Genomic DNA, 17827 nt, shown 5'->3' on the forward strand with positions numbered 1-17827 from the left:
AAAAAATTATCTTATCGTCCAACTCCCCCACAGAGATATCCGCAGCCTCCCGAGCCCTAAAAAAAATCCTAACAATTTCCAGAGCGCGATAACGTTACACTTCATTTTTATTCCAAAAATTTTGGATACATTGAGAAAATAGTTGAGTAAAAATTTGGGATGAGAATTTATTTGCGAAATTTTGTTGAATTTATCGTGATAATTATTGTCATAATTTCCATGAAGTTTTGAATTTTTTAAAGTGGCCCTTTCAACTCCAGCCACATGGCCTCAATGTTATCCAACTTCACGTCCGCTTCAATAAACAGTTTCATTCCTAGATGTAGGAGTGACCCCTCGAGAAATTAAAACCAGTAATTTTCCACCAAATGAACGATCCCATTGGAGGAAGAAAAAAAAAAATTTAATTCCAATTCCTCCAAACAAAGATCCCGCTTCATTCCTCTGAGTGATCTCAAAGCCCTCATGCCACTTCCCACTTCACAATTTTTAACGACCAAATGTTGAAATGCCTCTATGCCTCTCATAACCGACGTCATGCCCTTTCCTCCAGCTCATAAATTCCCCTTGCTTCATAATTCTCGAATGAATATTAATGGAAAAAGTATTTCCACTGGCTTCACAGCTTCTCATTCTCAGAATCCCATTTTCAACTTCTTTCCACTTCTAGGCTTGACATTGTGTACCTTTACCTGGACACGCGGTTTCTCCACCTTTTCATGGAATTCTTTTCACTGATCCCGACTTAAATTCTCGAGACCAAGGAGAATTCAAAAAATCACTGAAATATCGGTTTACATGGGCCCTGTCGCTTCCGATTCAAGACAATCGGTTGACCAAAAATCTAGAAGCTGCTTACTGTTTTCACCGACAACTCCTTCACTCCCTCACTCAATCATTTTTTCTAATCTCCATTCTTCATTTAACTTGATCCGGACTAATTAATCAGAATTCCAATTCCTCGATGATAACACAGGGAAATTATCCCTTGAACTTTTACAGAACTAAATTTTTTCTCGCTGTTGAAAGTTTTCTATTTTCTCCACTTAAAATATCAAGTTTAATTTTCCAGCATGTACCCATTAATTATCTTCTCGTGTTAATTCAGTTCTGTTAATCCTCTGGTGTTTCTCCCTTCGAAACTTCTTAAGATGCTCCACTGCCTCGACGACACAAACTCGTTTTGACCACGCGTTTACGCTTAACGCTGATTATACCACTAATTCCCGTGTTAAATAAAATCATCGAGTTAAATGCATCGTAAAATTCGTACCGATCATTCGAGTAAAAGATTTTCACTCTATACCATGACAGGTCTTTACGATTTGTTCCCTCACCACCCCCAACCCGAGAAAATGTGAGATTAGGCTCTAATCATTAGAGCGCTATAAATTTTCATCTAACCACCCGGTCACTACCGTCAGTTGATGATTCAAGTATTATTACACTATTGTTACCTCTCGTTAACCGCGCAATTCTCCATTTAATTTCGCGTACCCGCGGGTATACCAGCGAGAGGCGCGATCCAGGAAAATTATCGCGACCACTGGTTCCCGCAATCTCTACATTTTGTTTTTTTTTTTAATTTTTTTATTTGTTACTTTTTTATTGTTTTGTGGGTTTGCGGTGGTCATTGAGAGGAGTAATGGCAGAATATTATTGCCACGGACTCAGAGGAAGTTATTACGCACCGGAGGGCGGAGGGCTGAAAGTTGTTTTGAGAAGCAGCTGGTCGGCGTGTGCTGCATGTGCTGCAAGTGCTGCATCATTCTCGAGGGTTTTTGTTTTTTTTTTCATTTCGGAGAGAGATTTTTTGGGGATTCCTTGGGGTTCGGGATCTTGTTGGCACGTCAGGTCGTGGGAAGACATTTTTATAACGATTTTCAGGGAGGGAAACCATCGCCATTACACTGTCTAATAATATTTGTTTATAATTATTCTATATTCCATTTATTCGGCATTATTTTATTGTTTATATGCAATCGTATTGATCTCAGTGATTTTTAGAATCAAAAATTATTTTAAAAATTTTGATTTCTCGAAAGAATAATTCAATTCCCTCTCATTTGGGATGAATTATTCATATTTATATTGAATCTAGTCTCTCTAGATTTTTTCTATCGATAACTACTTCACCGGGTTTAAAGCTATCACATCAAATCACAGTATGAGCGCAATCCAATATCTGTATTGAATCCCAGAACAGTATCGAATTTCGTAGATTTGTTTTTTTTTCTCTGGAGGTTCATTAATTCGATGAGTCCACGGTCCATTTGTTCCTTTCAAATCCACCGGCCATTCACCATTTATCCAGAATCTATTCTGCCACCTGAATGCCTCCATCTTGCCTTTCTAAATGGTCATGAGAAAATAAATGTGGAAGCGAAATTGGACTCCGATGCGGTTTGTCTAATTATCAACAACCTCAAATTAATTACGCCGGAAAAGCCGGAACCACAGCCCAAAAAATGTCCCGGAGTTTTGACTCGTCACTCAGAGACTTGAGTATTTAATTGAGAGGATTCTAGACTTGTGTTGGTTGGTTAATGAGGCTATAAATTCTGCACTTTGAGAGTGATGATGCTATTTCACGAACATCTGTTCATTCCAATTATGAGAGACTGCATTTCTCCCTGTCTTAATCCTCCAGACAATATTTCCATGAATTATTCTTTGATTTTGATTCCCAGTGGAAAATAATTCTCTTCCCAATTAAAAAAATCACTCGTTTTAAAAACGAAAATAAATAATTCAAATTTCATTTACTCGAGCACGATTTATGGGTTCAATGAAAATTTATTTTGACTATCTTACACAATCGACTTGGAATATCTTCATAAAAATATACCGACGACGGAAAGGAGGGGAGGAATTGTTTATGATCCTTAGTGGTAATATTTACGTTTGCTTACGTGATATATTGAATGGTTTTGTTGATCTCGGTGGCTTTAAAGGTTCAAGAATTGCCGAGGGACTCTATCACTTATCGTTATGAACCCCTCGGCACTAAATAAATGAGTGAACGCCTAACCACCTAGTTATATAATTATATAATTATTTAATAACACAATTATATATAACAAATTAATTCATAATATAATTTTAAATTTTCCGTCACTTTGTCGTTATGAAAAATTTCAAGTTCTGAGAAAGTCGATGTTCAATTTAATTCAATAATTGAGGATAAAATTTCTGTGTTTCAGGCCAGCAAAAGTCTCGCCCCGACGGAGCGTCTGTTCTCCTGTCCTAAATGTACCTTCGCCTGTCACGTCGACAACGAGAAGAACGTGGGAACGTGCACCCGCAAGGGCTGCAGAACCGAATTTTGTACGTACTGTTTATCAACACCACACACTGGCTCTTGTAAAACTCCCCTTCTGGCAACACCAACAAAGCGTAAAACACCACCTCTAATCGTGGGCTCCAAGCAGAGCAAGAGAAACCTCCGGCGTTTATGAAATACGAGGATCATCTTTATTATCCAGAGTCACACGTGATAGCTCTCTCTGGAGCTCTTTCTACTGGAGCTCTTTCTACTGGAGCTCTTTCTACTGGAGTTGAAGCTCAGTTGGAAAATATTGGCTTGTGATCATCGAGTCTTTTTGGATGTATCCAGTTGGTTCAGCGCTGGCTGGTGAATTTTTATTTCCAAGGCCAATGTCCTCGTTTCAAATAGCAAAAAAATTCTCGGTGCATCACAAGGAACCATCTGAGGAACGTCTGGCCAGACGAGTTTTTTTCGACAACTCCCTCCACCACTGCATCATTTCGGCAGCCTGCAATTACTGGGATCCCTCCGAATAAAACGAGTTTCACCCTGGACTTGTGGAACATACCAAGCTCTCTTTGCGTTGCCAATTTCAAACGTCTTCGTGAGGATGAAAAATCCGGGGATTAAATTTCCAGCTAAGTGTGGTGATAATTAATATCTATTGGAATATTTATTGAGAAAAAGTATTCCTCATGGGGTTCGTCCTCTGGAGATTTTTTAGGGAATTTGTCACAGATACCTAGTCCCTGTGTCTAGTATTATTGGGAGTCAGAGTTTAGTATTTTTTAAGGTTTAGATAGGATTTATTTGGTCTCAATCTCTCGCGATTGCCATAGGATGAACAATCCCAGTGTTTAGAATTGTTTTTAGAATTAGGATTAAGATTAATTTTGAGTCGTGGTGAGGGGTTGGATTTTCGGTGTCTCCTCGATTGTCTATTTTTCCGCTAAAATTGTCAATTATCTCGAAAAGTAAAAAAGATGGGGAAATTTTCATTGGGACGTTTTTGCAGGTCGCGATTAGGTCTACAGAAAAGGTTTTAACAAAATTTTCATTTTTTCTGTTACGTGCGGAGATATTTCGAAAAAAATCGAGTAAACTTTAGCCACGGATTTTAAATTCCGAAATTGATGTCAAATCGCCGAGATAAATTCAAGATCGATGAGAATTGACTACTCCAGCATTGAATTGCCAATTCTTGATACCTTATCCCCATTTTCGTGCCATTCCATGTACTGCCATACTACAACTTCCTGATAATTCTTCTAGCTTCAACAACATCAGCCTCATGGAAAAATCATTCCGGAATGATAAAACTTTTCCACGTTTTTTTCTCCGTTTTTGTTTTTCCGTCTCATCCGTTGAGAATTATCTCGATGTTTTAATCTATTGATTGTACAACTGCTCTCGTAGTTGAAGTAAGAATTATTGGGAAAGAGAGCGAACCCTTTAGCTCGTGTTTGAGACAAAAAAAAAGGGGAAGATAAGGAACTCCCTCGGAGATTCGGGGTCTCGTACGTTTATTTTTTCGCATATTATTATTATTTTTTATACCCTGGGACCGCGGTTCGCCCTCGGTATTCACTTGTGGGGCGGATCCCTTCTCTCGTGTACCTTTCGCACAAAACAATGGGCCAGGTTGAGAGAAAAAAGAAGGAAAGGGGAACGTCGAAGGGCTTGCCCTCGAATAATGGCGTTTTCATTCCTCTGAATTTTTATGCTCAGTTCTCAACAGTTTATGGTTTTTTTATCTTCATTCTGTGGTCCAGACAAAAGCCAGGGAATATTAAACAAATAGAATAGCAGAGTCAAATTAATAAAGGGTATTTCGAAATTATAGAAATTGAATAATTCCCGATAATAGAAAAAATAAATAAATAAATAATTTCGATTGCCTCTATATTTTTTTACTCTCGGGTATTTCTGGATTGGAGTTTTGGGTATTTTATCGAATTTCAATGGTTTGGCGAGAAAAATTAATTGAACTTTCAAAATTGTTGGTAGTGTACGAAAATATTTGTCTGCATTCCATTGGTTTTTTTATATTTTGAGTTTTGAACATTTTTTTTTTCAATATTTTTCTAATGGAGAGTATGAGATGAGTAATGTGGAATCAATGTGTGAGGAGAGTGCGAGGAATGAAAATTGATGGAGAAAATTGAATTGAACGATTTGGTTTTAGTCGAAGGAATTTTTGTTTATGTACGTCGCTCAACTACTTAATGGAAGGATAATGTATTTTTATAATGAATGTGTCGTGAAAGTAGGTCTAAGAATCTCAAAACCAAATCACTATGACTACTAGTATTTTTTATTCTCTCTTTGGATCCAGGAGATTTAGGAGTTGAGGTACTCAATGTTTTGCATAATTAATTTATTGAGTGATTTGATTTGTTGTTCTTTCGGTGAGTGTCGAAATCATGTAATGATTGGAACATGGAAGTCAATTATTATTATAATTATTCATTTCACTGGAGGAAGCGTGAAATATTTTTGGATTTGTGAGTTGTTTAATTTATTTTTTAGAATAATTTTGGTAATAACAAAAACTATTTCAACTGACGAAATATTCGAGACAGATGCAATGGTGGAAAAAAATTATTTATCTATTCAACATGGAAATATCAAATTACTTATTGCGGTTAATTAAATTTTCTGCATAAATATCTGTTGATATTTTCATTTGAAATAAATAATTTTTTCATCAAATCGAATTTTGAGATATTTTTAAAGTTCGATTTATTTCACGTTACAGAAATTCGCTATTGATTTTCCATGTTCCCTTGCCCACGAGGATTGCGTAATATTCCAATTGTCTATTAATTATTTGGAAAAATGTCTAGGTCCATAAATTTTCGAATTGTCGTTCTGGTTGTAATGTTCTTTGTGAATATTTAAAAATCATATATTTTTGTATTTGTAAAGACCATTCAAGTGCCTCTGGGAGTCTTTTATAAGTATTTAAAATCCCCATTAGATATTTAAATTGAGAATAATTATTATGGAGGAGTGAAATATATATTACATTGTAAATTTTAATCGTGAGAAGACCTCGAGGTGCCAGCCAATGGTTTCAAGAGAGAAAACTATTGTTCATTCAATTAGTATTAATTAAAGATAAAAACGAGGGAACAAAATTGCTCAATAAAAAGGCAACGAAGGAAATTAAATGATGCCATCAATTAAAATTGATGAATATATAATTAAATAAACAATCCAGTGCTCTCTGCGCATCATCCTTCGAATAAAGACAAAAAGGTGTCCATTGGAAAAAAAAATCCATTTAAGCAACTGTCGATTGCTCTCTAAAATAATTCAGATCTGTTAGATTTTAATTCGCGACAGTTTAAATAAATGAAAAAAAAAATAATCATTCAGAGAGAAACGTCACTTGATTATTAAGAAAATAAATGAAATACTCAGGTGTCCACAGTTGTAACAATTCCCGTAAAAACTTATGTAAAGATATAAATATGAAAATTAGTATTAATTAGTTAAATTAAAAGACACAAGGTGATACCAAATACAAGGCATGTAGATTGTTGATGCAATAATTTAAGAAGAGAATTGTCATATTCGTGTGTGTGTGTTTTTTTTATTATTTAAGATATTTAAGTTCAATTGTTCTTAATTATTCGTGGAGAAGGAGGAGATGGTAAATGAGTTGAGGATCGCATTTACTAAGGGCGTTCTAACTTCAACTCTAAGAAATAGAAATTTTTTATTCAACCATTTGGCTGAAACTTTATTTAAAAACCTGCAGCAATCCTCTACTCGATTTCCATCCCCTTTTTTCCTTCATAAAATCTAAACAATTTCCAATACTCTCTTCGGATCACTCATTATCAAAATCAAATTCCTACGAACGTCGAGATTTAAATTTTGTATTTCACCACTGAAATTAATTAATTAAATTAATTAATTCCAGTTCCCGCCAATAAATTTGAAATTCAAATGTTGAATAAACGGCAAAAGAGGTTCTGAAATTGTCCACTCGTGGCAGCACATACCGCACAAGTACGCGTGGTTGTGTTTACGTCTGGTCTTTTTCATTTTCTGCCATGTCGGCTGCCAACAGACAAGTTCAGTCCCAAAAATTAAGCAACAAGTAACCACCAGTGATCACGATCCACCGGTATTCAATTAAAAAAATGTCCTCGTGTGTGGAGATTATCGAAGACATCGAGGATCTCATATCCTCCCAGGACATAACCCCAAAGGAGCGTTACAGTACTCGTAAAAACGTGACAATTCGTTCGAAAGTGAAACATAAAAATGGATTACTCGAGGAGACGAGGAAACCTGAAATTTTATCGAGTGTTATCCCAGGGACTCAGACGATCTACGTGAAAACATGGGGATGCACTCACAACAGCTCCGATTCGGAGTACATGGCAGGTCAGCTCGCTTTTTATGGCTATAACCTCACTCAGGATAAATTGGAGGCCGATCTCTGGTTGTTGAATTCGTGCACTGTGAAAGCACCTGCTGAGGATCATTTTAGGAATGAAATCGAGGCTGGAAGAAAGATGGGGAAGCATGTGGTCGTTGCCGGGTAAGTCAAACAAAATCTCAATTTTATATATTTTTTTTTTCATAAAAAAAATTTGGAAAGTGAGCAGACAAGACCCTCAGTAAAATCCGAAATTCACAAATTCTTCTTATTGTTTTCAGATGTGTCCCCCAGGGAGCTCCAAAGACATCATTTCTCTCTAATCTCAGTGTAATCGGAGTTCAGCAAATCGATCGGGTGGTAGAAGTGGTGGAGGAAACCCTCAAAGGCAATACAGTGCGTTTTCTTTCCCAGAAGAAGAGCTCGGGTAAAAAAATGGGTGGAGCTGCGCTGTCGCTACCGAAGGTACGGAGAAATCCCCTGATCGAGATAATTGCGATAAACACAGGTTGCCTGAACCAGTGCACCTACTGCAAGACAAAACACGCCAGAGGAGAGCTAGGTAGTTATCCTCCGGAGGAAATTGTCCAGCGAGCAGTCCAGGCATTTGAGGAGGGAGTGGTCGAGCTGTGGCTCACGTCGGAGGACACTGGAGCATACGGTCGAGACATCGGTACAAATCTTCCCGAGCTCCTCTGGAAAATCGTCAGAGTCATCCCCAAGGGCTGCATGATGCGCGTGGGAATGACCAATCCTCCCTACATTCTGGAGCACCTCGAGGAAATTAGTCGAATCCTTCAACACCCCAGGGTCTACAAATTTCTCCACGTGCCAGTGCAATCTGGAAGTGATCAGGTACTCAGTGACATGAAGAGGGAGTACTCCAGGGAGGATTTTGAGAGGGTCGTTGACGTGCTCCAGGAGAAGGTGCCTGGAGTGACGATTGCCACTGACATCATCTGTGGATTTCCCACTGAAAGGGACGAGGACTTTGAGGAGACAATGAGTCTCTGTAGAAAATACAAATTTCCCAGTCTTTTCATTAATCAGTTTTTTCCACGTCCTGGAACTCCGGCTGCAAAAATGGAGAAGGTACCCACGCAACTGGTGAAGACGAGGACGAAAAAACTCTCTGAATTTTTCCAGTCGTATGAGCCATATGGAAGGAGAGTGGGAGATGTCCAGAGTGTGCTCATCACTGAGGTGTCGCATGATAAAAAATTTTACGTCGGGCACAACCAGTGGTATGAGCAGGTGCTCGTGGAGATGAGGGAGGAAATAATGGGGAGAATGGTTCGAGTCAGGATCGTCGAGGCTATGAAGTTTTCTATGAAGGGTCAACTGTTGGAGGAAGTGGAGGAAGAGGAGGAAGAGGAAGTGAAAACTGGAGAAGTGCTGGAGGCGGGAAAACGGTGGCTGGGGGCCAGGCAGATGATGCCTGAGGTCTGGAGAATTGTTCCAGTGTTTTTGGTGCTCGTCGCATTTTTTGGGAGAATGATCTGGAGATTTTTTATGGCTTGAGGCAGTCTGTGGCGAGTGAAGAAGTAAAGGAGATTTTTTTTTGTGAAATAAAACTATGGACGTGATTTCGTTGCGTAAAAAAGGTTTGTATATTGTTAACAAAATCTGTCGTACGAAAAAATGTTTCTCAGCATAAATAATTAACATCTACATTATTATTTACAGATCGCTGGTGGTTCTTCTTTGGGCAACTCGAAGAAACCGATGAAACGAAATTTCGATTAATCAATTGATTGGAGGATCCAATAAATGTATACTAGATTATTTTCATGAGTTTCTTCGATTTCGATTATCGAATATTGCACCAGTTGAAGTATTTCTCGTCGTCAATTTCATCAGATCTCGATTGTAATTATATATTTCTGACGTTAATTAAAAAATTGACGACAATTTGTTAAAATTATTGTAATAATACCGTAATCGTGTCATACTTCAATTGTCTTTTGAAGATTTGTTTTACATGGGAATTACGAAAACCACGAGTAAAAAAGTGAATTAATTTCGTCACAATTTTTTAACAACTATTCGTCAAATTAATGTTATCTATCGATGATCGTTGATTTTCGTCTAAAAGGAGATCACAAATTCGTGTCAACGGTCGATAGATTGGAATGAAAAATAATTGCAACATACTGCGATTTTTTAATTAATGAAATCACAAAAAGTTTTCTCCTCAATTGGCAGTGATGGTCTAGTGCTCTAGCCCAATCCGAGGACGTACTTGGGTAGATTGTAGGCAAATCGAGGAATTGCCATGACCACAGACATCCTAATGGATGAGAGAAAATATAATTAATAAAACTTATTACTGAAATTAATGCATACACAATTTGGCATAATGACAAAAAAAATTTGAAAAACCGGCTCCTTCCGCCTTCCTGTGATCCTATTCCCCAACTCCAAGTGGCAGGATATTTTCAGCTGAACTTCAAAAATGCATCAAGGAAAAGGGTTAAAAAAAACGAATAACTCTTCAATTCTTCTGCAATCCTGTTATAATACTCGAATTTTATTCAAATTTGGATGGAATCAGGTTCAATTCTCTATCATTTGGAGCAGGAGCACAGAAGAATTGAAGAGTTATTCCATGTTTTCAGGCATTTGGAGGCTTAGAAAGGCGATGGAGAAAATGTCGGCGAGCATCGGATTACTCCTCAAGTCTTCTGCGATCCTGGTATGCAACTGAGATGAGCTCCACTTTTCTGAGAGTAGAATAGGAAACAAACCCTTCATTCCTCAATGAATAGGGGCTACCTCTTGCCACCTCCTGTGCTCCTGATACAAATCTCGAATTTTTGGTTCAAATTTTAGCGGAATGAGCTCCAAGTTGCGGGAATTTTCCTCCGATTTGGATCAGGAGCATAGAAGGATAGAGGAGTTATTTGCCACTTCGTCACGTAGCATCGACTACCTCTTTGCGCTTTCTGTGCTCCTGATACAAATCCCGAATTTTTGGTTCAAATTTTAGCGGAATGAGCTCCAAGTTGCGGGAATTTTTCTCCGATTTGGATCAGGAGCATAGAAGAATAGAGGAGTTATTTGCCACTTCGTCACGTAGCATCGAATACCTCTTCGCGCTTTCTGTGCTCCTGATACAAATCCCGAATTTTTAGTTCAAATTTTAGCGGAATGAGCTCCAAGTTGCGGGAATTTTTCTCCGATTTGTATCAGGAGCACAGAAGAATAGAGGAGATATCCAATTTTTTTCCAGCACTTTAATTCTTAGAAAAAAAATCATTGAGCAGAATCGAGCATTGAAAAAAAAATCGAAAAAAATAAAAAACTCCTTGCTCCGTTAATCCAGGGGACTCGGTGAATTCAATATTCAATTAATTAATTATCATATATATTTATTGGATTTACTTACAAGGTGCTGTGGGTACCTATCACCATTGTTGTTTCCACCACCAGTTAAGACTGTACAAAAAAATATGATTTGCAAACCAGGAGTTCACTGGAGAAGAAAATATGTACAATAACTCAAGAATAAAAATTATGTAGCCCACATCTCTGGAAGGAAGTCGAAGCGTTGATATATACAGCAATTTAAAACATCCCCCGCCACTTTTTATTCAACAAATCCCCAAATTTGTACATTACCTTCGACTTACATCTAATGCCCGCCATAAAAACATTAACCACTAAGTTAACAATAAATAAACGAATAAAGCTGGTGAGACTGACTGCAGAAGTGTTACAATTATTCTAATTATTGTCTGAGCCACCAGATTTTCTAGAAAAGAATTTCCTGAAACAATAATTCAATAAAATCAAAGTAAAAGCATTTTGGGAATACTTCAATAAATAATTGTGCAATTTACTACTTTATAATTAATTCGGTGCAGCGATTGCAAAATTATTTACAGAGTGGCACTCGTCTCAAATATTTGGTTCGTCTTATCACTCGCCATGCGTTCAGTCTATTTGTTATTAAATAACACAAGAAATATTAAATTAATTTTTAAGACAGAGAGAGGATTAATAGATTAATAATAAAGTTGAGCAATTCCATTCGCCATTGGTTACATACTAGAGTCGTTATTAGACGTACGAAAAAATTAAATAGAAGAACTCCATGTTTTTTCCAAAAACTTGAAAAAATATTCACTGATATTTCCTGGAGAGTGAGTTTTTAAATTCTTCCATTAAATTCTTCCAGTTAGATTTCATGCTCTACGTATTATGAGACTGATAGGCGACATTATTGGTATCCGTATCGCCGTTATAATGAATTTTCATCCACCAATTTTGTACGTACGATAATGCTAAACCGTTGTAAATCCATTCTCTCCATCCGGTTCTCGTCTCACCGTCGATTCGAGACTCGAGACTTTGACAGAGAGCTTTTCTGTCATGACTCCGACCACTCCGAAGATCACACAGCAGACGCTTTCGACATTCGTCATTACAAGGCGGTCGAACTGGTGAATTTTTATAATAGTGTTTGTAATAAAGATCGAAATTGGAGGCTTCATTGGTCATCTTATCAATCAAAGAGTCCCAATCCCTCGGCAGAAGTGATGGCATCTGATACGCCTGTCGTGCACTGTACAATTTATGCCAAATGGGAATATTGTAGAGATTAGCTTCTTTGAGATTCATAACCCATGATTCATGATCGACGACCATCCTCGTCGTGGCTTTATCATCCCCATCGACGTAGTATATTCTGTACCCTGGATTGAGATCGTAGTAAGGTGATACCGAGGGCCCAATGTAGGCAATGCTGACAGCACGACCGAGATCTGACGTATCGTAAAATAATTCGAATTCGTCGTAATGAGTGTGACCGAAAAATTGAGCTGTAATCGTTGACTCGTATCTGTTGATGATGCTGTAGTAATTCCTCGACCATACCTTGAGACAATCCGAGTGTCCAGGTGGAATGTGTCCAATTATGTGAACCTTCTCGCCATTCATCTCCGCTCCCTGGAGTTCGTAAACAAGCCACTGCAGCTCATTGACTGGATCTGTGCTGTTGATGAGCAGCCACCAATTTTTGTTGTTGCAGTAATTGGTATTGACAGAGAGAATTCTGAAGCCGGGTCTCACCAGGACGGAGTAAAAAGCGCCTCGTCTCACAGTATGAGAGACACCAGCTGGCAACCAACGCCTCCACTGTTCGTCCAATTCATCGTACAACCAGGATATGCTGTTCTCCTCTGGTACGAATGGTGGTGGAAAGCTATTGACAGGTGCCGACTCGTGATTCCCCAGGGCGGGAAAAATTGGTACCCTCGGGAACGTCTCTATCATCTGGTTCACTGTGTCGTTCAGAATCTTCAGGTTCTCCTCCCGCGTTTGATTCCACACGTCATGGGGAGGCAAATCACCTGTCCACAGGATATAATCAATATCCGGATGTGTATCCTGAATATGCTTGAGCATGTGATCGACAGTTCTCTTGGGGGTGTCGCATTTCCTGTAGTCACCCCATTTTCCCGCACCATTGGATGGGGTACTAGGAGGGCCATTGGTCAATCTACAGCAGAGTGGCTCATTACACGCGGCATTGCTCCCCTCTTGGTAATAAGGATCGTAATGTGTGTCCGATATGTGAAGAACTTTGAAAGTTCTTGTGCCCTCCTTCGGAGGTACTGGTGCCACCACGGGGGGCTTTTTAACCGGTGGAAATGCTATTTCCCACTCGTGCTGGGGATTGTACGCATCATCGCATGCATCACCGATGACAAAACTGCAGATTTGACTGGCCCCCATATTCACTTGCTTCAGAACATAAATAACTTCACCCTGAAATTTAAAAAAAGTTTCGGAATTATTTTTGAAATTTTTCCGAAAATTTTTTTGAAAATTTTTTTGAAAGATTTTTCAAAAATATTTTTTTTTAATTTTTTTTGAAAATGTTTTTGAAAATTTTTTGAAAATGTTTTTGAAAATTTTTTGAAAATTTTTTTTTTGAAAATTCTTGTAGAACAAGCATAGGAAGCGAGATAATCGCATTTTTATAAATTGAAAAAAATTCGCTCAAATAGCCTATCGATCCGATCGATCCAATATATAGGGAAGGGTATATGAGCAAATTTTTTTCAATTTATGAAAATGCGATTATCTCGTTTCCTATGAGTCCTAGCGCAATTTCCCACCCCTGAGACCTAATTACCGGCCCGGTAAAAATAATTATCTAGCTATTGACCCTAGAATGATATTTTTTGAGGGTCTACAGGGGCTGGTGCCACCACGGCATTTATGTCCCCGTAAAACGCATTTTTTCTAGGGAATTTCCTAAGGACATGTCGGGCAAAAATCCCTCTACCGGGCCTTAATTTTCCCGACGTGAATGACAGCATAACTGAGATTTCTTTTTCCACCGCAAAGTGGGAAGGCATAAAATCGTCACTCGCAAAAAAAAAAATCCCTCTAACCGGGCTTTAACGGGCGAGCACCTCGTTTTGCCACCCCACGTGATTGGTGAAATCACCTTGGATACGATTTACAAGTAGAAAGTCTCGATGCACTCATTTTTACGACTGTCTCGTTTGCCACTTCATCCTCTCATTTATTTCAATTGACTTTTAGCAGTTTTTTTTTTTATTCTCAAAGATTATTTCCGGATCAAACGAATGGCTCTCCTCCACGTGGGGAAAGTCATTAGTTTCACCTTGACCCCCATTAATCTTTGATATAATCATTTTTAATATTTTAGAATTATTAAATTATCCCACCCTGGGAGAACGTCGCACCCTAATTGATTCTTGAAAATTTATTTTTGATAAAAAATTTTTATCAAAAATTTTTTTATCCTAAAAAAATTATTTTTTTATGTAGATTAAAGAGAATTTTTCTGGGATTTCATGGAATATTTTGATGGTTCACTTACCCCGAAGAGGAGTGTCACACCCTCGCACACCCTGGGGCTCTGGATCTTGAGGGAGACGCAGAATTGATAAATACTGCTCATGATTTCCTTGTCGGTTTTTCCAGATTTAATGTAATGCTGGAGGAATCCAGCGCCAACTTTACAAGCTGAACACGACACTTTCGACATGACTGAAGTCTCAACTTCGATCATCACCTGACGAAGATCGAGAAGTCTCATTGCTTTGTCGACGAAGAGGGAAAGGTGGCCCCCCTGCTGAGCACTCTCCATGTCCCAGAGCATTCTCGAATAGTTCGTCTGCCAATTGAAAGGATAAGATTTAAATAATCCGATTGAGATTTCAATTAAGACAATAAAGAAATTTGATATTTGATTATATAAAAATCTCGTTACCCTGCGCATGTCTTCGGTGCTCATTCCATCAACAACGGTCTCAGGGGTTGGAAGATCCCGGATTTCTCCATGATCTGGTACCACAGTGACCAATTTTTCCTCGATCCTTCCTTTCGCCTTCAGCCATTCATCCGCCAATTCAGTCCAGTTTGTTCTTTCTATTTCAGCTTGTCGTTTTGCTCGCTCGTTTGCGTCTCTTAAAACAGCTCCTGCAGACAATATTTTAAAAAATGTTGAATATTCAAGCCTGAAATTTACGCCGAAGATGTTGAATCACTGGTCTTACCTAAAGTGTTGTGTGAAATTATTGCTAGGCAGAGAATAAAGAGACCAGTCCGCAGGCTCCATCTTTGATTTATCATAATAATCTTTGGATGCTACAGTAATTTTCTGAAACAAACGGACAAAAATTTATTTATCAATGTGTCCTCGGGCAATTTTAAATATTTTTTAATCAGTGGATATCACACAGTGCGGATTGAATGGACAAAATAAATCACGAGTAATCTTTACCTTCCCTCAAGAAGTAGAACACGAGCTATAAATACACGTATTAGACACGAGGAAGAAACCTGACAAATTATGACAGTCCTTTATTTACTGTTAATTGCAGAAATACACGGAACCTGTTTATCCAACGTCTTATGTGTATACTTATGTAGAAATTATGAGACCCCATAAGTCATATCGAGCTACTGAGAATTTCTAATCTCAGTTTTTATTAATAGATTAAAATCGAGGGAAGAGTCTGAATAATCATCGTAGCATCGATAATCAGTCTTCAATTATCATCATCAATCGAACGGGGAAATTCTCATATTAATATCCAATACAGAATAATTTTTTGCCAGAGTCTTCCATGGGAACTTTCTCGGCACGTGACAGGAATCAGTGGAAATGATTTTTTCTCCCCGTTTTTGAGTGAAAGAATAAATTAAACGAGACTAGGTCTAGGTATTCGACATGAGTCGATATGGATCGATATGAGTCTATTGGCGTCATGAGTCGATATGAATCGATGTGGATTGATATGAATCCATATCGATTGATATGACTCAATATGAATCGATATCGATTGATATGAATCGATACGAATCGGCATCGATTTTTGACTCGATACTAATTGATGTGAATCGATATCGATTGATATGAATCGATACCAATCGACATCGATTTATGACTCGATACTAATCGATGCGAATCGATATCGATTATTATAAATCGATACAAGTCGATATAAGTCGATTGACGTCATGAGTCGATATGAGTCGATTGGCGTCATAAGTCGACATGAGTCGACTCATATCCCGTGAAAATTGGATATTGGAAATGGAAATAGGAAATTGATTTAATGATAGAATTTTTAAACATTGTAAGGGGCGCCTATTAAATTTCAGGAGTGATTTTTTAAAATATAATCTTACAGATTAGTAATCTGTGACAGAAGACGCATTGCAATTAGCGCAAGCGCGCGTTCCGAGTTATAATAAAAAAACAAGGAGTGACGTGATTCAAGGAACTTCCGTTAGTTGTTTTAAAAGAAATTCCCATGGAAAGTTGAGCGAACCTATCACCAGTGGGTCACCAGGTGATCTCGAATGCCTTTCCACCGAAAACGTCATTTCATCTTTGATTGAGTCATTTAAATTTTTACTTTTTTTTTATTTCATTTTCATTTCGGCTCATATGTGGGTTATGACGTGTTGTCATGATTTTTTGGGTCAGATGTCAGATCCTTTTTTTATCCAGGGTAGATCAAAGTTAAGGAATTTGATTCAATTTTTTTTTTAGCTGAGCTAGAAGTTCAGAGAAACAAATTGTCGAGTCATTGAACCGGAACAATTGTAACTCGCTAGGTCTAGGTCTAGGTGATAACGATACGGTAATTAATTTTTTTTCTCTCGGTGTCATTTTAGGTGCAGATGCACCGTTAGGATGGAATTGAATTTTCATGGACGGTTTGATTTTTAGGCGGGACATTCAGGAGGTTCCCGGGGAATTCTACGAAATTCTATTTATTCGTTAATTCCAAGAGAATATTCTCCAAATTGTTTAAATTTTTAATAAAAACCAAAATATTTAATGGTAAATTACTCCGAAGTTTTAATCAATTACTACTTACTAATTAACTACTACTATTAATTACTGGACTTCAGTTGGTGACCGGCAAATGGGTCAAGCGTTAATTATCAATCCCGTTTTTTTTCCCCCATCACCTTCCGATTCTGTGATACCTTCTGATTCTTTTTCTGAGCCTTGAAGAGAGACAGAAAGATGGCTAAGTTGAATAACACAGCGTGTTCAACCGTTATTCGACCCACCAAGCCAAACCGACCGAAGACACTCAACCTCTTGATTTTTTTCCCCCCGTGGTGTATGGGATCAACGACGTGGCGAAAATCGGCAATTATTTCCTTCGCGAATAGGTCAGGAGCACTATTCCCCCGTTCCACTTCTACCCTCCAATTATAGACTGATTAAAAATTAATACGACAATTATGAAGAAATTACTTCCAGGACAGTGATAACCAGATGCAATAATTCAAATAATTTAGAATTATTCCAAGTGTTAATTGGCGCGATTGAAATTGAATTGAGAACTCGGGGATAATTCGGGAAAAAAAATCTAACCGGAATATTTTCTCCAAATTAAAAAAAAAATTTCTGGAAGACTTTTCAGAATTTTTTTTTTTATGAAACAGAAAAAAATTTGAAACCGAAACAATTTTATTTTTGGGAAAGGTTTTGAAAAATTCTTCAAAAATTTGAATAGGAAAATTTTTTTTATAATTTGGATAGTGAATTTTTTGAGAATATTAAAAAATGAAAAAAGTAAAAAAACAACAGTATAATTTAAAAAAAATTTTATTCGTAAAAATTTCAAGAAAATTCTAAAGAAAATTTTCCGAAA

At 37.7% G+C, this 17827-nt stretch overlaps 3 protein-coding genes across 6 annotated transcripts in view; 2 read left to right on the top strand and 1 right to left on the bottom strand.

The window, feature by feature from the left end:
• LOC105267057 (uncharacterized) overlaps positions 1-5928 on the top strand; it is an 18160-nt gene extending 12232 nt beyond the window's left edge. The window contains exon 2 of the mRNA XM_011305659.1: positions 3204-5928. Coding sequence (XP_011303961.1) covers positions 3204-3458 — 255 coding nt within the window. The 3' untranslated portion in view covers positions 3459-5928. The remainder of the gene's footprint in view (positions 1-3203) is intronic.
• A 3-nt stretch (positions 5929-5931) lies between these two features.
• On the top strand, positions 5932-10702 carry LOC105267060 (threonylcarbamoyladenosine tRNA methylthiotransferase). The gene is made up of 3 exons (XM_011305664.1): positions 5932-7826; positions 7946-9268; positions 9351-10702. The coding sequence occupies exons 1-2, from the start codon at positions 7423-7425 to the stop codon at positions 9183-9185; spliced, it is 1644 nt and encodes a 547-aa protein (XP_011303966.1). The 5' UTR covers positions 5932-7422; the 3' UTR covers positions 9186-9268; positions 9351-10702.
• LOC105267058 (sphingomyelin phosphodiesterase-like) overlaps positions 9863-17827 on the bottom strand; it is a 13026-nt gene continuing 5061 nt past the window's right edge. Inside the window, exons 2-7 of one of the 4 annotated variants that reach the window (XM_011305663.1) lie at positions 15203-15306; positions 14917-15125; positions 14524-14820; positions 11944-13436; positions 11053-11102; positions 9866-9954 (exon numbers count right to left, since the gene is read on the bottom strand). In XM_011305663.1, the coding sequence (XP_011303965.1) occupies positions 11072-11102; positions 11944-13436; positions 14524-14820; positions 14917-15125; positions 15203-15278 (2106 nt within the window). In that variant the 5' untranslated portion in view covers positions 15279-15306 and the 3' untranslated portion in view covers positions 9866-9954; positions 11053-11071. The other 3 variants (XM_011305661.1, XM_011305662.1, XM_011305660.1) reach the window with 3 other exon arrangements.

The sequence above is a fragment of the Fopius arisanus genome, unplaced genomic scaffold (genome assembly GCF_000806365.1).
Source record: "Fopius arisanus strain USDA-PBARC FA_bdor unplaced genomic scaffold, ASM80636v1 scaffold00044, whole genome shotgun sequence".
NCBI classification, from domain to species: Eukaryota; Metazoa; Arthropoda; class Insecta; order Hymenoptera; family Braconidae; genus Fopius; species Fopius arisanus.